This window comes from Panthera leo, chromosome A2 (assembly GCF_018350215.1).
Source record: "Panthera leo isolate Ple1 chromosome A2, P.leo_Ple1_pat1.1, whole genome shotgun sequence".
NCBI lineage: Eukaryota > Metazoa > Chordata > Mammalia > Carnivora > Felidae > Panthera > Panthera leo.
In genome coordinates, this window is record NC_056680.1 from 122,394,723 (window position 1) to 122,420,953 (window position 26,231).

General features: G+C 39.4%; 1 protein-coding gene across 7 annotated transcripts in view; it reads left to right on the forward strand.

Moving 5' to 3' along the window:
- AVL9 (AVL9 cell migration associated) overlaps nucleotides 1–26,231 on the forward strand; it is a 77,658-nt gene that overhangs the window by 38,177 nt on the left and 13,250 nt on the right. For 5 of the 7 annotated variants that reach the window (XR_006197671.1, XR_006197673.1, XR_006197677.1 and 2 more), the window contains exons 7-15: nucleotides 555–595; nucleotides 1,341–1,379; nucleotides 5,610–5,679; nucleotides 6,740–7,278; nucleotides 15,529–15,663; nucleotides 17,465–17,684; nucleotides 20,154–20,271; nucleotides 22,942–22,995; nucleotides 23,474–23,562. Coding sequence is in view for 1 of the 7 variants with exons in the window: in XM_042921583.1 (XP_042777517.1) it covers nucleotides 555–595; nucleotides 1,341–1,379; nucleotides 5,610–5,679; nucleotides 6,740–7,278; nucleotides 15,529–15,663; nucleotides 17,465–17,684; nucleotides 20,154–20,271; nucleotides 22,942–22,995; nucleotides 23,474–23,562 (1,305 nt within the window). In the remaining 6 variants the exon portion in view is untranslated. Of the gene's footprint in view, nucleotides 1–554; nucleotides 596–1,340; nucleotides 1,380–5,609; nucleotides 5,680–6,739; nucleotides 7,279–15,528; nucleotides 15,664–17,464; nucleotides 17,685–19,728; nucleotides 19,851–19,930; nucleotides 20,025–20,153; nucleotides 20,272–22,941; nucleotides 22,996–23,473; nucleotides 23,563–26,231 lie in introns of those variants that run through there. The other 2 variants (XR_006197680.1, XR_006197679.1) reach the window with 2 other exon arrangements.

The following is a 26,231-nucleotide window of genomic DNA, read 5'->3' on the forward strand; positions in this document are numbered from 1 at the left end:
CACTTAACTGATGGAGCCACCCAGACACCCCAACTTGGCTACATTTCAAATGTTCATTGGCCACATGTGGCTACTGTATTGGACAGCACAGATGTAGAACATTTCCATCATTGTAAAAAGTTCCATTCGACCATGCTGTGTTTGACTGTTAATAGTTATTTGAGAAATTCTTTGTTTTTTGGTTTTGGGTCTTTTATTTTGGGGTGGGGGAGAGTGCACACACATGAGCATGTGTGTTGGGGAAGGACAGAGAGGGAGAGTGAGAATTCCAGTGCGGAACCTGACACGGGGCTCAGCCTCATGAACCGTGAGATCATAACCTGAGCTGAAGTCAAGAGTCCAACATTTAACTGACTGAGCCACCCAGGTGCCCCAGTTGTTTGATTAAATCCTGAGTATATGTGTACATAATGGAATATTACATAAGTATTTTAATATTTGCATATTCTTACCATTCCTGTTTTTTACCCGCCTTTCTTTTGATGGGGAAAAATCTTTCTTTAACAAAACCCATATGTTGTCATCACAGATTAGCTTTCTTGTTAACATTGTAGGTCTGTCTCCTCGAGATCTTGTGCTTCATTTTCGACATAAGGTATGATACCTTATTTAACTTATGATGTATTAAAGTTGTATTCATTTAACTTAGTAAATTCCATGTGCTACAAAGTCAAATGGAGATTGTGGCATACTAGGTTTTAGTTCTTCTAAGACAGTACTCATAAGGGTAAAAGTTGAAAGTGTTGGTAGTGTTAGTGCTTATCTGATAGAAAGTTTTTAAAGTACTGCATAGGAATACTGTCTATTTCTGTGCAGGAGAGGATACTTTTTTCTGTTGCCTTTGTAATTTCAGATATCATGAAGTTAGAGCAGAAAGAAACCTGTTTTAATCTTGCAGAACACTTTATATGTTGCTCATAGTGAAACATTTTCCCTTAAAATATCTATACTTATCTTTATTATTAAAGTATATGCTGACTGGGACATATACACATTGATTATTCATTTAATAAACACTTATTGAGTATCTGCTATGTGAATGCCCTGGACATCCAGAAATAAATGAATAGTCCCTGCCCTTTAAGGAGCTTACAAATATTTCAAGCAGAAATGCATAACTTTCCAAAAAGCACAATTTGTTAGAGATTTAAGGGGTTCTCACATTTTTTAGAAGACACATAATTTTTTATTTTTCAGCATAAGTTAATAATTTCCAGTGTATTTTTAAGCATTATAGTTAATATTATTGATTAAATGATCTATGGTTATGTTTGAGGAAGGGAAAAGGGAAATAAATAAAAAGCATGAGTTTATTTTAATATAGTATTTTTTTTCTTTAGGTCTTAATCCTGTTTAAACTAATTCTTCTTGAGAAAAAGGTGAGATTTGAAGGAATGAAATATTTAACAGTTATTGGCATTTCTTAAATACTATATAAACTTAAAACCTAATTGTAAATTATAAATTAAGACTTTTTTTGTCTATCAAATTGTGGTATACTGAAGCACCTATTGTTCACTACCGTAGAAGTATAAATTTGTGTAGTCTTTTCTGGGGACAATTTGACAGTATCCAGTTATCAGAATAGTTTTGACTACAGGGAACATAAAAGTCCAATTTAGGGGTGCCTGGGTGGCTCAGTCGGTTGAGTGTCCGACTCCGGCTCAGGTTATGATCTCACAGTTTGTGAGTTTGAGCCCCACGTCGGGCTCTGTGCTGACAGCTTGGAGCCTGGAGCCTGCTTCCAATCCTGTGTCTCCCTCCCTCTCTGCCTCTCCCCAACTCTCAACTTTGTCTCACTCTGTCTCTCAAAGATAAATAAATGTAAATAAATAAATAAAAAACAATTTAAACTGACTTAGGGGCGCCTGGGTGGCTCAGTCAGTTAAGCATCTTGACTTCGGTTCAGGTCATGATCTTGAGATTTGTGAGATCGAGCCCTGCGTCGGGCTCTGCTGACAGCTCAGAGCCTGGAGCCTGCTTTGGATTCTGTGTCTCCCTCTCTCTCTGCCCCTCCCCCACTAATGCTATGTCTCTCTGTCAAAAATAAATAAACATTAAAAAAAATTTTTTTAAACTGACTTAAATAATACGGATATGTATTGGCTTATGGCAGACTTCAGGACTGGTTGATTAAATGGTTCTACGGTATAATTAAGTACCTAGATTTTTTTCCATCTCTTTGCTTTACAGTCTGCAGTGCTAGCTTTATCCTGAGCCTGATTTCCCTTGTAGTGTAGGTTAACTGCCAGTTAATTGCCAGATAACTGGTCTATACCTATTCCCAAACCATTAAAAAGAATCTTCCTTTCAGTTTGTTTAGACCCATGAGGCCATGTGCCTAGAATGAATAAAAAATTGTTGCCAAAGAAGTACATATACTGATTGGTTTTAACTTGGGGTCCACACCACTCTCTAGTACAAAGAGATGGGATTGCTATGATTTTAGACCAAGGTTCTACAAACCAAGGTTCTACCAAATCTGGCCCACCCCTGTTTTTATAAATAAAGTTTTATTGGAACACAGTTATACTCATTCATCTACTTATCACTAAGGGTATTTTTGCACTACAGTGGCAGAGTTGAATTGTTGTGACAGAGACTATACATATTGCCTACAAAAGGAAGAATTCTTACTATTTATAACCCTTTATAGAAAATGTTGGCTTCGCCTCTGGTTGAGACTAATCAGGAGCCACCCTTGGGTCTGGGGCCAGTTTTTTGTTATTGTGTTAAGTTTACTTATTTATTTTGAGAGAGTCAAGCACACACAAGCCTGAGTGGGGTGGGGCAGAGAGAGAGGGAGAGAGAATCCCAAGCAGACTCCTCACTGTCAGTGCAGAGCCCGACATGGGGCTAGATCTCACAAACGGGGAGATCATTACCTGAGCCGAAATCAATAGGTTGGATGCTTAACCAGCTAAGCCACTCAGGGACCTCTGGGGCCAGTTTTATATACCATATTACTGTGCTAAGCAGAGTAGGGGTGGAACAGTTGTTGAAAGTCAGCCATTTATGGCTGGTATGGTTTAGTCTAGTATGGTTTGTTACCTTAAAAGTATTTATTCCTGGAGAGCCTGGGTGGCTCATTTGGTACCCCAACAATGTTTTTAACTTCTTAGCCAAATTTTTAATTGTTGTAAAATACACGTAACATATAATTTACCATCTTAACCATTTTTAAGTGTATAGTTGAGTGGCATTACATACCTTCACATTGTTGTGCTATCATCATCATCCACTCACAAACTCTTTATTGTGCAAAACTAAAACTGTATCCCTTAAATAACTTCCCATTTTCTTATTCCCACTGACCCTGACCCTTCTACTTACGGTTTCTATGAATTTGGCTACACTAAGTTCTTATATAAGTGAAATCATTCAGTATGTCTTTTTGCGACTGGCTTATTTTACTAAGCATAATGTCCTCAAGGCTGATCCATGTGTCAGAATTTCCTTCCTTTTTAAGGCTGAATAATATCTGTTGTACATACCACATTTTGTTTATCCCTTCGTCCTTTGATGGACATTTGAAGGTGGTTGCTTCCACCTTCTGACTCTCATGAATGGTATGTGTACATCTCTTCAACACCTTGCTTCCAATTCTTTTGTGTATATACCCAGAAGTGGTATTGCTGGACCAGACGGTATTCTACTTTTAATTCTTTTGATGAACCACCATACTGTTTTCCATAGTGGCTGCACCATTTTACATTCCTGCCAGTAATGCACAAGGGTTCCAGTGTCTCTACATCTTTACCAACATTTGCTATTTTTTAGTTTTTTGATAGTGGCCATTCTAATAGGTATGAGGTAGTATCTCCTGGGTTTAATTTGCATTCCCTAATGGTTAGTAATGTTGACCACCTTTTCATGTGCTTATTGGTCATTTGTATGACTTCCTTGAAGTCTGTTTAAGTCCTTTGCCCATTTTTTGATCAGGTTGTAGGTTTTTTGTTGTTATAGGTTTCAAACTTTGGTATTCATAATAAAAAATGCTTTACATTGCAACCCAGAGCACATATAGATGTACGTATCTGAAACAACAGTCTTGCAAAATAGAACTTAAACTAGTTACATGCAGTGGCATTTATGATCATGTATCTTTATGTAATGTGGCAAATCACAGGTATACTCTTTTCATACTGATTTGATGAAATCAGGCTGCCCTTTAATGCAACATTTGGTTTCTCCATACTTGCAAAGCACTCAAGATTACTCTGTAAGGAAAACATAGACAATTGTGGGTACTGTGCTCTGTCAGATAGCACTTGAGTGTCACTAAATAATTTGTTTATAATGGGGGAAAAAAAAACTCACCTAAGCAAATCTTTGTTTGTTTTTTTTCCAACCAATTTAATGATGACCATTGTTACATTTCATGCAATATCTAATCCTGTTTGTGATTTTTTTCTCAGTTTTTATTCTGAAAAATGTCAAACCTGCAGAAAAGTTGATAGAATCCTATAATGAACTTTTATACCCTTGATCTGCATTTACCATTTGTTAACATTTTGCCACTTTTGCATTATATTGCTTTATATAGGTTCATTTTTTCCCCCTGAATCCTAATTTTAAGATCATGGTACTTTACCCCTAAATACGTTAGGATATATTTCTTTCTTAAGACTAAGTGTATTCTCATATAAGATACCACTTTCACGTTCAAGAAATTGTAACATTGATGCAATAAATGACATCTAATCAGTCCATTTTCAAATTCTTGAGTTGTTGTAATAATGTCCTATAAACTAGTTGCTGTTTCCACTTTGGGGACTAAGAATCATGTACTGCATGGTAGTCCTCTTTAATCTCAAACAGCTGTACCACCTTGCTGTTGTTTCTTTTTGTTTTTCGTGTCATTGGCTTCCCTCCCCTACCCCCCCCCCCCCCAAAGAATCCAGACTAGGGGCACCTGGGTGGCTCAGTTGGTTAAGTATCAGACTCTTGATTTAGGCTCAGGTCATTGATCTCACGGTTCATGAGGTCAAACCCTGCGTCAGGCTCTGCACTGACAGCACAGAGTCTGCTTGGGATTCTCTCCCTCTCTGTTTGCCCCTCCCCTGTTTGCACTCTCTCTCTCAAAAATAAACAAACACTCAAATCCAGGCTAAAGTTTAAGATTATATTTGCCTGATTATTTTCTTGTGGCTAGTTGCAGCTTAAACTTTTTTGAGCGAGGATACTATACAAGTGGTGGTGTGTCCTCCACAGAGTTATCACACCAGGAGGCTCATAATTGTTGGTACTATCGCTGGTGATGTGAAATTTAATCATTTGATTAAAGTGGTAGTTGCCAGATTTCTTCATAGTGAGGTACTTGTGTTTCTATTTGCAACTAATAGCTAATCTGTGGGATGATAAATTTGAAGCTATGTGAAGAGCCCCTTGCCCAACAACCTTTCACAATAGTTTTAGCTCCCACTGGTAATTTTTAACTGAATCATGATGGATGCTTGGTGATTTTTTTGATTCTTTCATTAATGTTTTATTTATTAGGTGTTACTCTTCTGTAAAGAATCTTCCCTTCTGTACTCCCCCCTACCTTTTTTGTTTTGATATTGTAGACCCAGGATTTTCTAATTTAATTTTGATTGAATCCATTTCAGGTTCTCTTTTATATTTCTCCAGTGAATAAATTGGTGGGTGCCCTGATGACTGTGTTATCCCTTTTTCCAGGTAAGAGGATAACAGTATCTACTCTTTATTTAACTTGTACTGGAACTTTCAATGATAAAAATTTTTCAAGGATAAACTTGTTAGGGAAAATATTTCTATTTTAACATGATTTTCTTTTGGCAGTGGGTTTCTCTCTTTTGTTTTTTTGTTTTAAGTTTATTTTTTTATTTTTATTTTTTTAAAATAGTTTTCTTTTTGGGGCGCCTGGGTGGCTCAGTCGGTTAAGCGTCCGACTTCAGCTCAGGTCACGATCTCACGGTCTGTGAGTTTGAGCCCCGTGTCGGGCTCTGGGCTGATGATGGCCCAGAGCCTGGAGCCTGCTTCCGATTCTGTGTCTCCCTCTCTCTCTGACCCTCCCCCGTTCATGCTCTGCCTCTCTCTGTCTCAAAAATAAATAAACATTAAAAAAAATATATTAAAAAAAATAATAATAAAATAAAAAAATAAAAAATAGTTTTCTTTTTTTTTTTTTTTTTTAACGTTTATTTATTTTTGAGACAGAGAGAGGCAGAGCATGAACGGGGGAGGGTCAGAGAGAGAGAGGGAGACACAGAATCGGAAGCAGGCTCCAGGTTCTGAGCTGTCAGCACGGAGCCCGACGCGAGGCTTGAACTCACGAACCGCAAGATCATGACCTGAGCCAAAGTCGGACACTTAACAGACTGAGCCACCCAGGCGCCCCTAAGTTTATTTTTAAAAGAGAGAGGGAGCACAAGCAGGGGAGGGGCAGAGAGAGGAGACACATCCCATGCAGGATCTATAGTCCTGTCAGCACAGAACCGAGTGTGGGGCTCAGACTCACGAACTACGAGATCATTACCTGAGCTAAAATAAAAAGTCGGCCATCCAACCAACTGAGCCACCCAGGCACCCCTGAGTTTCTCTCTTTTGTACGAGATTTTTCTTGTCTTTTTTTTTTCCTTTAATTAAAATATATGCAAGCATAACTTATTAAAATTTTTATAGGAGAGTTCTAGTTCTAATTAAAATGGAATATGCAACTCTTATTTTCTCCCACCTTATTGTAAGCCTAGATGTTCTCCAACATTGTGTGTTGTAGGCATGATTGAACATGGTCTCAGTGACTGTTCTCAGTACAGACCCCGAAAGAGTATGTCTGAAGATGCTGGGCTTCATGAAAGTAATCCACCTGCAGATGATTTGGTTTCTATGTCCGCGCCTGAAATGTTAAATACCAACTCAGGAACTGTTAAGAAAATCATGACAGGGAACCATGGAGGAGATGCTGGCATCAAGACTGAAGAACCTTTGCTCCAAGCGGAAGAGGACAGCAGCAAAGGACAGGAACCCAATGATACCAGTCAATATTTGAAACCTCCTTCTCGCCCATCTCCAGAATCTTCAGAAAGTGACTGGGAGACCTTGGATCCTAGTGTCTTGGAGGACCCCACCTTGAAAGAAAAGGAACAGGCGGGGTCAGAACAGACAAACTCATTTCCAAAGGAGTCTGTGCCCTCAGACAGTCCTCCAATTACTGTACAACCTCAAGCTAATACAGGCCAGGTGGTCCTGATACCAGGGCTAATTTCTGGTTTGGAAGAGGACCAGTATGGCATGCCCCTGGCCATCTTCACAAAGGTAAAGCTTGTGTTCCTTATTGAGGCCCTTAAAGAAACTGACAACCTTTTGGAATTTAACTTACAGTATTGAACATATTTTCAGGTCTGAAAACTTTCCTTGAAAACCGTAAGATACATATGTATAGTGCCGTGGTTGTCTCTGACCATAGTGTCACATATGCCAGGTACCATACTAGGTTCTAAGTTCTTCTATCCATGTGTCTTGCAAGATCCACCTTTCTAGTAACTACAGCAAATTTTATGATTTTCTCCAAATAGCATCCTTTATCTATGAAGTAAAACTTTATGTGGAAAAGGAAGATGGGTAGCATTGATTTGAACATGTATTTCTTCCTCTAGGATGAATTCTTCCTGGGTTTCTCCAACTTTACAAATAAGTATTTGCCCTGTGTTAGTAATGCTGCATAGATAATGGGAAATGCTTTGTTCATTTTGTGGCCTGCTAGGGGATTCTGAAATTACCTTAATTGATTTTATGATCAAACTAATGCACAGTTTCCTAAAGCTGGGATTTAGGAACCTGGGGAGAAAACTCAGGGTTCTCACTCTACTAGGTATGGTCAGTAGCCACCAGTTGTGGGTTTTCTGAACTCCCATGAGGGTGTAAGAACTGCCTATATTTTTGAAGCCTTCACGTGGCTGCATTACCCACTGACCCTTTAATTTTTATCATTGCGGAGATGTCAAGAGGGTGATTAACTGGGGAGGGATTTTGTTTTTGTCCATGAGGTTGCTGAATTAAAGCAAAATAAACATATATTTTGTGGGCTGTCAATAAACCATGTTTGGCAGAATAGTCTGTTGGTGTGCATTATACCAATACTGAGTGTATGATGGGCTTACTGCTATCATGCTGGTAAATCATTTTTCTTTTTGGTTTTATGTTTTATTATGCACTGATTAATTTGTCATTTAATCACAATTGTAAATGCAAACGCTGATTTCTTTCAGTAACTTTGCAGTGTGAAATATTCTTTTTTTTAGTTGAAGTATAGTTGACACGAAATATTCTTAAAAGTGAATTGTGTTTAGGCTTTTTTTTTCTCTTGAAGATTATGAAAGATTTATTATACAGAAGGAATTAGGTTAGCCAAAGTTCTTAAAAGTGATTTTAAAAATAGCCAGAGAGAAGCTTGCAGAATATTCCTGAAGGTAGGATATTGAGCTTTTTTTTTTTTTTTTTTTTTTTTTTAACGTTTATTTATTTTTGAGACAGAGAGAGACAGAGCATGAACGGGAGAGGGTCAGAGAGAGGGAGACACAGAATCTGAAACAGGCTCCAGGCTCTGAGCTGTCAGCACAGAGCCCGATGTGGGGCTCGAACTCACGGACCGCGAGATCATGACCTGAGCCGAAGTCGGCAGTTTAACCGACTGAGCCACCCAGGCACCCCAGGATATTGAGCTTTGAAGAGAATAATAAGCTGACTAGTCCCCTGACTCAGTTAGCATATGAATAAATAGAAACAAATTTCTACATAATAAAAACATTTATGTCTGGAAGAGATTCCTCAGCTCTCCAGCTTTCTAGTCTTCTCTCTGGTACTTGAAATTGCTGGAGAATGATGCCTTTCATGTCACTCTCAGAAATGAGGCTTACTGAATCACTGCCATCTATCCCAGATGCTAAAATATGCTTGAACCTGTCCCGAGAGTTGATTTCTGAAGTGTAGAGAAGAAACCTGGGTGCTGAGGGAGAGAAGATGGGATTAGAGGCAGTGTTTGGGTACAGTACCCATAAGGTGAAGGGAAAGAATGAGGGGAACCAAAGAAGGAGGAGGAAAATTAGAGAATTCTCCTATATCATATATACACTCTGCTGGACTAGACCACTTTAGAACTAGAGAAAAGTTGAAGGAGAATGAGGGAAATGGAAAAAAGCTAAACAAGTTGGGGTAGTATTTTCAGATGTGGAAGACCATCCTGAGGGTTTTTCTTATGTCTTTCCCTGATTTTAAATCTTCCTACCTTACTATTCAAAGAGTACTTGGGGCGCCTGGGTGGCTCAGTTGGTTAAGCGGCCGACTTCGGCTCAGGTCATGATCTCGCGGTCTGTGAGTTCGAGCCCCGCATCAGGCTCTGTGCTGACAGCTCAGAGCCCAGAGCCTGTTTCAGATTCTGTGTCTCCCTCTCTCTGACCCTCCCCCGTTCATGCTCTGTCTCTCTCTGTCTCAAAAATAAATAAACATTTAAAAAAAAAACAAAAAAAAAAAACAAAGAGTACTAGAATTGTCTACATACTGGAACAAAGCAGTTAGGGTTAGGGGCAGCCCGAAGGCCTGGGGCCCTGGGAGTTAGGGTTCCCACTTGTTTTAGTGTCATGAGTCCACTTCTGCCTCCTCTTCTCCAGGTATGAGATAATATTTATTATTTGGTAAAAATTAGGTCTTTCCATAAATGGAATTCCGATGAAAAGTCCCCTCAATTGAGGCAACTCTAATTGAATAAAAGGGATTTTTATTTTTAGTATCTAAGAAATAGGGAAGATAATTTTAGGCAGCCACTAAATTCTTTTTGAGACTTTTGTGTCTTTTTTCAGAGATCAGTTACTTAGGTTTTTAAATTATATCTATTTGGTACCCTTGGCTTTTAAAATATTGCCTCCATCAGAAGATCACTTGATTTTGAATTCCTAATTTATTTTAACTTTTTTAGTAAAACGATAAACTTATGAAAAAGTTAAAAACATACATAGTTGGAAACTAGATTTTTTTTTTTGCTACATGTATTAACCTCCTTTAATTATTGCTTCTGAGCTTATATTTGGTTTGCTTGCTTGCAGCTTGTCATTTTGTTTTCTTTCTCTTTCTTTTCTTCTTTCATTATTCATCCATACATTCATTCATTCATTCATTCATTTTAGAGAGCATGTGTGAGTAGAGCAGAGCAGAGGGGCAGAGGGAAGGAGAGAGAGAAAGAGAAAGACTCTTAAGCAGGCTCCACACTTGGTGCAGAGCCCGACATGGGGCTCAATCCCACGACTCTGGGATCTTGACCTGAGCTGAAGTTAAGAGTCGGACACTCAACCGACTGAGCCACCCAGGCACTCTGCTTGTCATTTTCAAATTTAGGGAATCTACAAATACCTTGATTGGCTAGCCAAAAAGTCCTGGATGCATGTTTATGAATTTTTATTTAAGTAACTGGAACCACACTTTTTTTTTCCTCTTGACCTTGTTTTTAGTTTCATCCGTGTTTTTGCCTGACATTGCATGTTGTTATTTCTGTGTAGTTTTCCATTTTCAGCTATTCTGCAACTAATCAGATGTGTGGATGGACATCTCCATTGTTGCCGGTTTCTGGTTACTATAAGTAATGCTGCTATGAAAATCTTACTCAGGAGTCTTGCTAGACACATGCCAGAGTTTCTGTAGCATTCAGTACTTAAAAGCAAGAATACTGGATTATGTGGAATGGGTGCCCTCAGCTTTACTAGAAGAATTCCAAATTGTTTGCTAAAGTGGTGTGGCAATGTCCTCCATTCCCAAGGCAGGGTGTGAGTTCCCATTGCTCTTCATTCTCACCAACACTTGGTATTGCCAGCCTTTTTAATATTTAGTTTAACACTTAGCCAACCTGATAGTATCTTGTGTCTCTTGGTTTGCATTTTTTTTTGTAATTACTTTTGAGGCTGAGCATCTTTCCATATCCTTTGTGGTATGTGTTCAAAACTCGTCCTTGGGGCACCTGAGTGGCTCAGTTAGTTAAGCGTCCAACTTTGGCTTAGGTCGTGATCTCGAGGTTCATGGGTTCAAGCCCCGCATCGGGCTCTGTGCTGACAGCTCAGAGCCTGCAGCCTGCTTCAGATCTGTGTCCCCCTTTCTCTTTGCTCCTCCCACCTTCATGCTCGCACTGTCTCTCAAAAATAAATAAAAACATTTTTAAAAAACTAAAAACTTCCTTGTCACTGATTTGTGGGACTTAATATATTCTAAATACCTTTTCTGTTCATCATTTTTTTTACTTTGTGGTTAGTGCCTTGGGAATCTTATTTAAGCATCCCCCCCACCCCCACCTCGAGGTCATGAAGACAGTTTCCTGGGTTATCTTTCAAAGCTCTGTAGTTTTGGGGCACCTGGGTGGCTCAGTCAGTTGAGCATCTGACTTCGGCTCAGGTCATGATCTCACACTCGTGAGTTCGAGCCCGGTGTCGGGTTCAGCACTGATAAGTCAGAGCCTGGAGCCTACTTCAGATTCTGTGTCTCCCTCTCTCTCTCTCTGTCCCTCCCCAACTCGCACTCGCTCGCTCTCTCTCTCTCTCTCTCTCTCTCAAAATAAATATAATAAAAAAAATTTTAGGCTGTATAGTTTTGCCTTGCACAATTTCGTTATTATTAACTGGAATTCGTTTGTGTATGTTTGAGGAAGGAGTCTTTCTGGACTCTTATTCTTCCATTGGTATATTTATCTATCCCCGGGGTGGTCCCACACTGTACATATATCCTATCAGGCAGAGAAAAGGCTCTCCCCCTCTTATTATTGTTCTTCAAGCGTTTCTTAGTCCTTTGCATTTCCACATCAATTTTAGGATTATCTTCAAACTCTAGATAAGAGTTTGTGGAGAGAATGGACATCCCTATACCAGGGAGGCTTCCAATTCATGAACATGTTTATCATCCCTGACCAAAGGAGAGGTGAGAAGATGGCATACAGTCTTGATCATACTACAGCACTTTCTAAGTCACAAGAGAGAAGACACACTGCTTTTTCAGCTCAGATTATTAGCTCATGGATTATTAGCTCATGACAGTTCTGCTAGATTTACCAAGCAGAGATGTAGGGGTTTTGTCTGGTTCTTAACTGTGTTAAAATATATAATATATACATATACATATATATGTGTGTATATGTATATATGTATATGTATTTATCTGGTTTTTTTAAAGCATTTTTAAGCATACAGTTTAGTAATGTTAAGTTACATTCACATCCTTGTGCTATAGATCTCCAGAACTTTCTCATCTTGAACTGAAACTCTATACCCGTTAAACCATAACCTCCCATTACCCCTACCCCTGACCCTAGGCAACCACCCTTTCTGTTCCTATGATTTTTTTTTTTTTAATATATGAAATTTATTGTCAAATTGGTTTCCATACATCTGTTCCTATGATTTTAACTACTCTAAATGAATCATACATTATTTATCTTTTTGTGACTGGCCTGTTTGACTTAATATTCTCAAGGTTCATCCATGCTGTAACATACGTCACAATTTCTGTCCTTTCAGGCTGGATAATACTCCATTGTATGCATATATCATACTTTATCTGTTCATCTGTCAATGGACATTTGAGTTGCTTCCATGCTTTGGCTATTGTGAATGATGCTGCTATGAACATGGGTGTGCAAATACTGTTTGAATTTTTTTTTTTAATGTTTATTTTTGAGAGAGAGCGTGAGTGGGGGGGGGGGGGTGCAGAGAGAGAGGGAGACAGAGAATCTGAAGCAGGCTTCAGGCTCTGAGTTGTTGGGATCATGACCTGAGCTGAAGTCCGGCGCTTAACCGGCTGAGCCACCCAGGTGCCCCTGGATTTTTGTTTTTACTATTCTATAGCTCCACATATGGAAATTAAAGTATCCTAGAAAAGTAAAAAGCCAGGAGGGGGCTTGGGTATGGAGGCTGCTTTATGTGAAAGGATTTGTGCTCTTGTTGCCACCGTACAATAAGGAGCTCTAAAAGATTTAGGGAAAAATAGATCATTTATTAAAAGTAACTGTGACACAATTTTAAGACTATTTTGAACTATTTTAATTAATTTTATAAATATGTAATACTTTCACATGGTTCAGTATTCAGAAGATTCCAAAGCATGGTTACAGTGGTAACCAGCATTATTAGTCTTTTGTTTTCTCTGGGGGTATTTTATATATGCATAAGTGTGTAGATATTTTCCCCTCCTTTTTTACACAAATGGTACCAGACGATACCCCCCCCCCTTTTTTTTTTTAATTTTAGAGAGTGAGAGAATCTCAAGCAGGCCACACATTCAGCCCAGAGCCCTGACACAGGGCTTAGTCTCACAACCCTGGGATCATTACCTGAGTCGGATGCTCAACCACCTGAGCCACCCACGCGCCCCTATACCCCATTTTTATATTTTTTCACCAACTATTCCTTGGAAGTGACTTGCATCCTTTATCAGTGCAGGATGTTCCATTGTATAGAGCATCCTTTATCAATGCAGGATGTTCCATTGTATAGACAAATGATTTATTCAGTTCCCTGCCCATGAATGGTTAGGATTCGAATATTTTGCTGCTATAAAAAACAAGGCTGCAATAAATAACTCTTTATAAATCTCACATATGAGCAGGTGTATCTGTAGGATAATATAAGAAGTAGAATGCTGGTCAAAGAAGCATACATGTAGTTTTTTAAGGAATGTAATTTTTTAATATTTCTAAAAGCTTTGAACTCTTGATTTTTAAAAATATTTTTTTAATGTTTATTTTATTTTTGAGACAGAGACACAGCATGAGTGGGGGAGGGCAGAGAGAGGGAAACACAGAATCGAAGCAGGCTCCAGGCTCTGAACTGTTAGCACAGAGCCCGATGCGGGGCTCGAACTCGTCAACTGCGAGATCGTGACCTGAGCCGAAGTTGGATACTCAACCAACTGAGCCACCCAGGCGCCCCTGAACTATTGATTTTTTAAAACCTACTTCTTTGTTTTCATGCTGGTGTAATATATAAAGAGAGTTCAATATTGTAATGTTTATGTTTAGAAACAGGTACTTGGGATCAGGGGGAGTCTGTTTTTAAATACAGAGCTCACAAAGTAAAGCATGAACCCTGAGCCTTACCAGCTGAGTCATTCTGAATGAGGAACAGGGGTCTTTCCAGCCTTTAGTCCCAAGAGGGGCATGGGTTGAGAAGTGCTGTACTGAGTATCTCTAATGCATAAATGGGTTATTTCTGCTGTTTCTATCGGTCAGCATTTTATTAAATGGAGGAAGATACTGTGAAGAAAAAGAATAAAAGTAGGTTACTGGACCTATATTCCAACTTTTGGAAGTCTTCTCTCCCATATTAAGATATTTAACAACAACCTGTTAGGTACAAAGCACATCGCAGGACACAGTGAAGAACATGAAGTAGCAAAAGAGATGTCTCCTGCCCTCAAAAATAAGACATCATCCAGAGAATGCTCTCTAGTTCAGTGTTTGTTTAAAAAAAGTGATGAGAGGGGCGCCTGGGTGGCGCAGTCGGTTAAGCGTCCGACTTCAGCCAGGTCACGATCTCGCGGTCCGTGAGTTCGAGCCCCGCGTCAGGCTCTGGGCTGATGGCTCGGAGCCTGGAGCCTGTTTCCGATTCTGTGTCTCCCTCTCTCTGCCCCTCCCCCGTTCATGCTCTGTCTCTCTCTGTCCCAAAAAAAAAAAAAAAAAAGTGATGAGAAGTGAAAAAAAAAAAGTAAAACTGTCACAGGACTTGAGATTGAAAACAAGTTCAGGGGTTCAACAATTCTGCCCTCCTGGCTTCATTACACAAATTGTGCCACTTGTTGGATATCTATTTTGATTGATAGTCTTCCAACAGAAATGCCATATCCTCCTTCATTTCATCATTGCAGTGTTAACAGCTTTATTTCTCAGGAAATATGCTGCCTTTTATACACTTAACTGCCTGCTGTGGTTTGCAATTCGACTATAATTTTCAGGGCAGTATTTTCAAATACCAGTTCAAACAGAAGTTAAATATATAACTACTGCCAGTGTCTTTTTTTTTCTTTGCTTTAAACATGTAGCAAATATCTTGAAATATTTTCGTATGATTTTTAACAATAGGGCAAGTAAACAAATGCCATATGCAGTGCTTTGCTGTTCTCATAACAGTATGTCACTGGTTATGTGTTTTCAAATTTTCCTGGAAGAACTAACAGCTTTCTACTAAACAACATACTTTTTTAATGGGTTTAATATTTCATTTCCTAACTGAAAAAATCCATTTCATTAGTTACCGTGAAATCTTTTAAGTTGAACCGAGAACAAAGTGATCAAGTAAGACAATTTTCATGTTAGACCAGCACACATGGAAGAGGTTAGTGACTAACTGGACTCCGTGCAGTCAAGACCCGAGGGTTCCCTGGAATAAGTAAGGTAGTGAGTCGGAGATCAACTGTGCTAGGGACGGTATGGCGGTGGGACAAGTTTGGGAGTTTCCTTTCCTGCTGTTGGCTGTCTCAGCTTGAAAACAGGTGGCTGCCCCATCATTTTCTGATGTGGTCTATTATTCTCGTAACTCGTAGGGATATCTGTGTCTGCCATATATGGCATTGCAGCAGCACCACCTTCTCTCTGACGTCACCGTTCGCGGATTTGTTGCCGGGGCTACTAACATCCTCTTCCGACAACAGAAGCACCTCAGTGATGCCATTGTGGAGGTGGGTTTGCATATGAGTACATGTCCCTGACGCTGCTGGTCCTGTTTCTTTGTTAACTGGAATTCTAACAGCACGGGAATAACACTAATAAAGGTAAAAATTGCTGTCCCATGCATCCTGCACACCTTAGGGTGTATTAAGTGATCTAAGTCTCATAACAATCTGTGAGATATATAAGATGCTGTCCAGATCTTAACACGTTTGGGAAATAAGGAGCAGGGAAATTAAACGGCTGGTAAGTGGGAGTGACCCAGGATTGCAAGCCAGGCAGTCTGGTCCCACTACAATATCAAATTAAAATGTGTTTATTGTTTAAATAATTTAAATACTTCTAACCTGTTTAATTTGCTCCTGATATGAAGAGGAAGTAGCTACAGATAAATATTTGACATCAACATATGAGAAATTTAAATCACGTGTTCACTTTTTAAATTGAAGTAATTTTTTAAAATTTCACCCAGCCTGGATTTTTATACTTTGTTTGTTTTGTTTTTTAATAAAACATTTTTTGGGGGGGGGCGCCTGGGTGACTCAGTTGGTTGGATGTCCAACTCCTGATCTCATCTCAGGTCGTGATCTCATGGTTCGTGAGTTTGCGCCCCCACATTGGGCTCTATGCTGGCAGTACAGAGCCTGCTTGGGATTCTCTTCCTCTGCCTCTCCACCATCCTCCCTCCCTCCCTCCCTTTCTCTCTCTCAAAAATAAACATAAAATATTTAAAAATTGTTTTAAAAATAAAACTTAAAAAAAATTTTTTTAATGTTTATTTTTGAGAGAGGGAGAGACAGAGCATGAGCGAGGGAAACACAGACTCAAAGCAGGCTCCAGGCTCTGAGCTGTCAGCACAGAGCCCGACATGGGGCTCGAACTTACGAACCGAACCACGATATCATGATGTGAGCCAAAGCCAGATGCTCAACCGACTGAGCCACCTAGGCATCCCAAAAATAAAACTTTTTTAAAATATTTGTTTATTTTGTGTCTGAGAGAAAGTAGGAGTGGGGTGGGGCAGAGAGTGGGAGAGCAGGCTTTATGCCCAGTACAGAGCCCGACCCAGGGCTGGATCTCATGACTATGAGATTATGACTTGAGCTGAAATCAAGTCAGACACTTAACTGACTGAGCCACCCAGGTGCCCCATATAATATCTAATACAAAGTACCAAAATGTGCTTCATGGGAAAATGTTTATAGCATGATAAATGAAAATTTGGGGGTCCCAGTTTTGAGGGGAAAAAAAAAATAGGTCCATACCTCCCCAGGCAGAGGGTAAAGATGGAAGGACAGAGTTGCTTCAATATTACTGGTTATGTTCTGGTTCTGAAGTTGGTTGGTGGGTTCATAGTTATGTGATTTATTTGTTAATTTCAAAAGTAGCCTGTAAGTTATATATATCTCTTTGTATCTCAAATATTACATTATAAGAATATTCCAAAGTATCTATGTACTCAACGAAGGATTTTTAGCAACTGTACTTACAAATTGTAATTATTTCTGGTTGTGTGACAAAGGTGATTTTTACTGCACATTTCCATTTTCTAATATATTTAGAATCAACATGTGTTACTTTTGTAACTCAGAATCAAATATTAATGTATCTGTTTTCTAAAACCATAAAATGAGGATTTTCGAAGTAAAGAAAAAACTTCAGTGTAAAAACCTCTTAGCCTCACTTTTTGAGAATGCTGTTATTCGTATTTTCTTATTTCCAGCTTCAGCTTCCCAGTAGTGACTCTTTAAAGTGTTACATGGATATCTGTGTGAATGGCCAGACTCTGACTTGTATCCGGGTACCCTCTAGGTGGAAGAAGCTCTGATCCAGATCCACGATCCGGAACTCAGGAAGCTGCTTAACCCGACCACCGCAGACCTCAGGTTCGCAGATTACCTAGTGAGGCACGTGACGGAGAACCGAGATGACGTCTTCCTGGATGGCACAGGCTGGGAAGGAGGTGATGAATGGATCCGAGCCCAGTTTGCAGTCTACATCCACGCGCTGCTGGCTGCCACGCTGCAGTTAGGTAAGGAGCACATAGCCAGTTTTTCCTTTTGTAATCTTTGTGAGGTTTTGAATTGCATAAGAAATACATTTTCATTTTGAAACCTTATCTGTTACTCCCTCATACAGAGATAACTTCTCTTAGCATTTTGAGTACTTTATATCCTCCCAGACCTTTTTCTGTTTATATGTTTTGGGTTTTAGCTTTGTGGTATTTGTGGTGATCCTTTTACAAAAGTGGATCACGTTTCAAGTAGTTTTTGAAACTTAGCTTTTCTTTATTTAAAAAAAACCCAAAACTTTCCAAGACGGTAAATCCAGGTCTTCATCGCTTTTACGTGGCTGCTTTGTGCTCTGCCATATGGAAGGAAGGACATGTCAGGATGTGGGGGCTATTTATAAACACTGCTTACATGTTTTTAAGATCTGTGAAGGGAGAAAAGAGAAATATAAAAGGTGGAAATCACTGGAAATCACATTCCCAATGATTAAGCCTTCCAATTTCACATTCTAAGAGCTATTCCTACTAAATGGTTAGGGTGGAGCAGCTAAAAGACTCACCCCTGTGCTAAAACCATCTCATTCCCCATAGAGAAGAAAATCTATAAAAAGCAAGTGAAGCTCCACAACGAGCTTTTGCAACATGGTCACCTACCACCATGGATATGTAGCAAAGATTTGGTAGATTTTTGTTGTTGTTAAAAGAGTGTTGAGCTTTTGTTCTTCCTTTTTTTCCAATTACCTCTACCACTGTTTGGGGGAAGTTTTTAAAAATGTGGTGCAACACACATAACCTAAAATTTACCATCTTTGCCATGTAGAAGTACGTAGTTCCGTGGTAACATTAAGTACATTCACATTGTCCTGTCAGTAGATGTTGTAATCAACCCACCACTGTCACCTCTCAGGTTAGTTGTTCATGAAGTGTGTGTGACATTTGGAACCCAGGCTCCAGGTGTGTGCTTCATTTATAAAGGAACACTCTGTCCTTATTTGAGATATTTTTAGATATCTGCCTCTTCTACAGATTTAGCGGCTGAGACACCCAAGACTAAATGCTCAAGTTCAGAATCATTCAGTAATCTAGTAAGAAAACCCCAGTCTCCACCAGTCATGTTAGCTTCATGAGTAATTTACTTTTTAAACATATTTGCCCCGATAGCTGTAAGTGCTGAATAATAGTAGTAACTGGCCTTTTTCTTTTTCTTTTTCTTTTGGAACATTTCATACGTGCGGGGACCTGTTTTATTTTGAGCACCTTATGTCTACTAACTAATTTCAACCTCACAACAGTCCTGGAGGTACATACCCTGTCATCTTTTTACAGGGAGGCAGTGAGACACAGAAAGGTTAAATAGGTTGCTCATCCATCTGGTAGAGACTGAGCTGTGATTTAAACTCAAATAATCTGACTCAGGCCCATGCTGCTGTTAAAGGAGATTCAGCCTAGTGAACTGTTTGAGGAATACGTTCTTAAAAGAAGTTCCGTATATTTTGCATTTAGAGCCATGTGTATCCTCTTCCTTTTTCCCAGCCACAAAAGTCATGTTTCACCTTCAAAGCAAGCAACTTATAATTAGTATGTGAAGAAAAAGCCATTCGAATCCATTCTCCAAACGTTTTCTGTTCTTCCAAGCAGAACAAATGCTCTCTTAAAGCTTCCTCATGATAATGAAAAAGCCGTGGGGCTCCTGGGGTGGCTCCATCAGTTAAGATTAAGTGTCCAACTTTGGCTCAGGTCATGGTTTCGCAGTCTGAGTTCGAGCCCCGCGTTGGGCTCTGTGCTGACAGTTTAGAGCCTGAGCCTGCTTCAGAGTCTGGGTCGGGGTCTGTCTGTCTGTCTCTCTCTCTCTCTGTCTCTCTCTCAAAAATAAACATTAAAAAAATTTTTTTTGAACTGAAAAGTTTTCAACATTAAATATGAAAATTCCTTTGTTATTTAAGTAAAATAACAGTGAAATGCTTGGAAATTAAGGAATGAGTTTCACCAAATAGTGTGATAAAGTGCAAAGAAGAAAAAAGTGACTAAAAAACCAATTCATGTATTCATTCTAATTTTTTAATAGAAAAATGACAATTTGTGAAAAGACAGAAAGATGCTCTGATTGCCTACTCCATATGTATACATCAGTACAGTTACTGTCCAGCCTACAGTTTTTGTTAAATAATACTATGTCTCCTAACCTTGGTAAGGAGAACGTGGAAATATTTTGGAATTATAAGGAACCTTAGAATATATCTGGCTCAACCCTCTTATTTTCCGGTTAGGAAAATGAAGTTCTGAGTGATTAAGTGACTTGCCAAAGGCCACATAGCTTCTTAACAGGATTTCTGGAACTAGACCCAAGTTTCCTGATATCTGGTAGGCTATCTCCCCTATAAAGCAGGGGGGTGGAGGGGACAAAGCCATTCCTTCACCCTTTTTGGTTGTTAATTTTCACATCCCTGACTGGCTACAGTCCAGCTCAACTTTCAAATATTTGATTGACAGATAACGAAAAGATACTATCGGACTATGGGACAACCTTTGTTACAGCATGGAAGAATACTCACAACTACAGGGTGTGGAACAGCAACAAGCATCCGGCACTTGCAGAAATAAATCCAAAGTAAGCACGTCCTCTGAAGGTTGATAGAATGTAACATGGTGGATTTACTAAGTATGCCCTAATGTAAAGAAGGATTGTATTTTAACTTTGAGGACATTGTGAATATCTCCAAAAATCTCCTGAAGTAAATTATAAAATCCCAGATACAGAGAAGCAGCTGAAAACTGCTTCCCTGTTCTTCTTACACAAAATGCTCCAGACATTTTTGGAAGGATTTGCATTTCTCCCAGATCTTGGCATAATTCAGAAGAGGAAATCTTGGCACATGGTGATACTCGATGCATGACAGTTCTTCTCTCCCTTTCCCTGGATCTGTACTTTAGCTGAATGGTCAAACCAGGTAGAAACCTTGAAGGAAATACCACTGAGAGGTTATTTTAAAACATGAAGTGTGGAAAAGCTAAAGTTGATATTTGAACTCCTGGGTGTGTGCTCAAGCCTAGCTTCCACCGCAGGTTCTAAAATCCTACAAAATTTAATACCTGTCGCAGTATTGAATGTTGACAGACTTTATCCACGTAGGCATAAAAGACATTTAAATATGCTGTGGCGTGGGGCCATTATGACATGAGGTTGTCTTTGAATGGAACAGAGGAGTGTGAGGAGACCCATTGATAGAACATGTGCGGTAGTACCCCCTTATCCGTGGCTTCACTTTCCGGTTTCAGTTACTCCGGGTCACCCGCAGTCTGGAAGCAAATGATCTTTTTTGTGATGTATTGTCAGGTCAGTAGCAATCTAACGCTCCATCACAGTACTTAACATCCTTCACCTCACTTTATCTCATCGCGTAGGCATTTTATCCTCTCCCATCACCAGAGGAGGAAGGGTGAATGTAGTGCCAGAAGAGATTTTCAGAGGAAAAGAGAAAGACCACATTCACATAACTTTGATTGCAGTGTAGTGTTATAATTGTTTTATCATTAATTTTTGTTAATCTCGCTGTGCCTAATTTATAAATTAAACTTTATCGCAGGTATGTATGTACAGGAAAAAACAATGATTATATGGGATTCAGTACTGTCTGTGGTTTCAGGCATCCACTGGGGATCTCGGAGTGTATCCTCCGCAGATAAGGGGGAACTACTGTACATCCTGAGAACTTCTTTTCTAAATTAAACTATTAAAATGTTTTTGTAATGATGAACAGAATGTTTATCAGGTGTACACTGAACGTTTGTTTTTATTTGTATTTTAAACTTCTCAGTAAGAGTCAGACAAAAATCAACTTTGTACTGACTACTGTATTATTTGGGAGCCAGAGTTAACTAGACTGGGAATGTGATATAAGTGGTGCTATGAAGAATATTCCCTCTCCCTCCCCCCAAAATCCAGATATTTATGTCGTAGTAACTTGGGGAAGCATCTGCAAGGATGAAGTATAGCAGGGTTGTAAAGAACATGTCTGTTAGCCTTTATATCATCTATCAAGAAAAATGACTAGGTTCAGCAACGATTTTGGTGGATTTAATCATCACGCTGGGCTGTAGCAGAAACCTATGTTGCCATTTGAATGTGGTAAAAACAGAATTAAAAGGGAAAAACAGCTTAATAGTATTAAATGAAAGAGCTGAGAGTTCAAAGTATTTTCCCTCACTAACCACAAGGCCTGTATTTTCAAGAGTGATGAAGGGAAACAGATGTGAGTTTGTTTGCCTGGTGGCCCTCACTGTGGTGGTGGTGCTGGGGTGGGGGGTTTGGGGGGTCCACTGCGACCATCCGCAGTGTGTCATGCAGGGCCATCTGGTCTCCTCCCCTTCTGGTCAGATCTTTATCCAGTCTCTGCATTTGCTGTGGTGCCTCAAATTTGAACCAACTCTACAGATTTTTTTTTTTTTTTTTAACATTTATTTATTTTTTCAGAGACATAGAGAGACAGGGCACAAGTTGGGGAGGGGCAAAGAGAGAAGGAGACACAGAATCTGAAGCAGGCTCCAGGCTCTGAGCTGTCAGCACAGAGCCCCACGTGGGGCTCGAACTCACATACTGTGAGATCACGACCTGAGCCGAAGTCGGATGCTTAAGCACTGAGCCACCCAGGTGCCCTGAACCAACTCTACAGATTTTAATGCAGGTTCATAAGAGGCTTAGCTGGAATGGGCTTTAAAGGATTCTAAGACAGTGGTTTTTAAAAATGTGCAAATAGGGGCGGGCGCCTGGGTGGCTCAGTTGGTTAAGTGTCTGTCTGACTCTTGGTTTCAGCTCAGGTCGTGATCTCACAGTTTGTGAGTTCGAGTCCCACATCACGCTCTGCGCTGACCGCATGGAGCCTGCTTGGGATTGTCTTTCCCTCCCTCTGTCTCTCCCCCAATCATGCTGTCTCTGTCTCCCTCAAAACTAAACTTAAAAAAATAAACATTGATGCTTAGCCCAACCCCAGACCAAATAAATCAGAACATTAGTGTAGCATTAACACAAACCACCCACCGCACTCCAAGGAAAAAAAAAAAACAAAAAAATACCTTTTTACAAGTGAGGAATTAAGCTCAGAGAGGCTCCCGAGACTGTAAATAGAGAGCTGTGATCAAAGACCTGTTGTCACATGCAGAGCACCACCACCCAGCTGAGTCATCCCTGCAAGGTTTACTGATACTTTCTTGTGACAGCTTTGTTTTGCAGCTTTATTGGTCAAATACTTATAATCTAATAGACTCAAACTTTGTTTTACAGTCATCCTTTTCAAGGCCAGTACTCAGTGTCAGACATGAAGTTAAGATTCTCACAGTGAGTATTTAGAGAAAAAAACTAGGAAAATTTTTATGTCTGAGTTTATGCCATGTGTTTCATTGCTAATTAGGAATTGTTTTTCTCCACTTGATAGACTTGTGCTTCAAATAGTAACCAAATATGTGCATAACATTCTTCAGCTCAGCAGTGTGTATGTTTCAGAGTGAAAACACTGCTGTCTCATAGAGAATGGTGTGAACTAATAACAGAGTTGCCATTTTTATTCTGGTGGAGTAACTTTAGCCAATCATAACTGTAGGGAGAATTAACCATGCATCCTTATGTCCTTTTTTTTGGTTCATCTGCATGTTATTTTAGTATTTTCTGAAAATGTACATGCTTAAAAGTTTACTAAATTAATTGATGCACAACAAATAATTTAGCTTCTTTTCTCAATTCTAATTTGGGGGATGGTTATAGAAGGTGCTGTGTGTGAATTTTTGTAATGTACTTAAAACTTCTTTGCTTTACTCAGTTCTGTTCAAAACAGTGAACGTGGCAAAAAAATTGGAAACGTCATGGTCACAACCAGCCGAAATGTTGTACAAACAGGAAAAGCTGTTGGTAAGACATGCCCTTAGCCAGAAACAGATTAGAATCATAACACATCTCTTCTCTGTACTCAGTGTGTCATTGATAAAATCATAAAGTTGTAGAAATCTGTGTATCCTATAATAAAAGAGTGTTGAATACAAAAGTTGTTTTTGTGAAAATATTCACAAAATGTTAAAATTCTTGTGACATCAGGTAATGTCAAAAGTTCAGCAAATTTTGCCACACCTGATGGAAAGAAACCAATTTTCTGATGAATTCACTGTTCTCTTACAAGGATTCAAATTTCACTGGAGTTTTGTCCCCATTTCCTGTGCTGCCTGCATTTTTGTATAAGTAGTAGAACACCATAATAAAGCAGACATTAAGAGTGCTGTCTTCTAAGGTATTAACATACAGTAAAAAAAAATCACTGAAATGAACAGGCGATTTTTAAAAGATCAACAATATCAATAAAACCTTCATAGACTAATAAGAGAAAAAATACAAGTTACCAGTATTGGGAATGAAAGAGGGGACATCACTATAGATCTTACAGAAATGAAAAAGATTATAAGGGAATATTGTGAATAACTTTATGCCAGTTTTGACAATTTAGATGAAATATGCAGATTATTTGAAAGACTCAAATTGCCACGGTGCCTGGGTGGCTCACTTAAATGTCTGACTTCAGCTCAGGTCATGATCTCATGGTTCATGAGTTCAGGCCCTGCATCAGGCTCTCTGCTGTCAGCTCAGAGCCTGCTTCAGATCTTCTATTCCCCTCTCTCTGCCCCTCCACCTCAAAAATAAACAGTAAAAAAAAAAAAACCTCAAATTGCCAAAATTGATGCAGTAAGTAGTCAGGAATTTGAATAGCCCTATATCTAGTAAATAAATTGAATTAAAAATAAAAACCATGCCATAAGGTTTTTTATTTAATCCAGGTAAAGATGGCTTCACTTATGAATTTTATCAAATGTTTAAGAAATAATACTGAATTTTTTTTTTAAGTTTTATCTATTTTTGAGAGAGAGCGTGAGTAGGAGAGGGACAGAGAGAGAGAGCTTGAGAAAGAGAATTCCAAGCACAGAGCCCTATGCGGGACTCAAACTCATGAAACCATGAGATCATGACCTGAGTCAAAACCAAGAGTTGGACGCTTAACTGACTGAGCCAGCCAGACACCCCAGGAATAATACTAATTTTATACAAACTCTTTCAGAATGTAGTGGATGGGATATGATCCTCCCCAGTTCATCTAATGAGGCCAGCGTTACCCTGAGAACTGAAGCCTGTCAAATGGTAGCATGGTGTCATATTACATTCTTGTGCAGAGTGTTCTTCACTTAAAATACTTTGCAGTTTGTTCCATATCCATTCTAAAAAAAAGTCTCGTTCCTTTTTTATATGTTTAACTTTTTTTTTTTTATATAATTTCAGACTTGAATGGTGCAACAGTGTACATGCTCCCAATTATCTCAGGTTCACCAGTTATTTACATTTTGCCATATTTGCTTTGTCACATCAATATGTAAAAATAGGTGCCATCTCCTTCCTTAGCTTCCTTGAAAGGTTGACTAACCCTTCCTGTACACAGTTCAAAAGCCTTGGAATTAGGTGATTTCTGTGCAGGCCTGAGCTCTAACATTCTGTGTACCTAGAATCGGGGTGAGTGAGCTACATACGTACTGTGTGGACCCTTTAAAAGACAGACATAGAGCACAAAGCCCATCAGTGGGTCTGTCTCATGGCAGGGAATGGAATTTAAGATGTGAACATTTATTTCCATACAATATTACGCGTTTAACTTACTTTGAATTCTTTTTAATAGAAAAATTCTACTTCATATAGGTATATGATGTCGATTGTTACTTCATTATTAGTGATGGTGCTGCTAAGGCCAGCTCTCTTCCCCACTCCCCTGTCTAAGAATAGTGGGAGTATATGATTTAACTGCAGTAATTTCACTTGTACATCAGCTTTGGAGATAAGGTTCTTTAAAACAAAACAGACAGACCTGAGGCAGATGGAGCAGTCGGCATCTTCATTTATGGCAGCAGCGTTTCAAATTTTTTTTTTTTTAAGTGTTTGTTTATTTTTGAGAGAGACAGAGACAGAATGTGAGTGGGTTAGGGACAGAGAGAGATGGAGACACAGAATCCAAAGCAGGCTCCAGGCTCTGAGCTGTCAGCACAGAGCCCGACACAGGGCTCGAACTCACAAACTGTGAGATCATGACCTGAGCTGAAGTCGGACACCCAACCAACTGAGCCACCCAGGCGCCCCTGGCAGCAGTGTCTCAGATGACAAAAGCACATTTCCTGAGAACAGCCTAACCACTCTTGCCTGGGGAGGTGGTTATCAGTTATCAACTTGGATGTGAGCCACCGAGAGAGCACATAGTTTGTTTTTTGTTTTTTTTTCAGCTCTCCCAGGTGATTCTGATGCACAGCCAGTGCTGAGAACCGCTGGCCTAGCATGCTAAATATAAAGGAAAGAACTGGCTGACCACCTTCAGAACGAACGCTTAGGAGAGTAGGCTCTTAACCCAGAAGTTACCCAGTTTCCTACTAAATATGCCCATGGAAAGGGATTGTTTTGAACCTAGAAACTTAAACGGTATTTTAGTGGGGCGCCTGGGTGGCTCAGTCAGTTAAGCGTCCGACTTCAGCTCAGATCATGGTCTTGTAGTTCGTGAG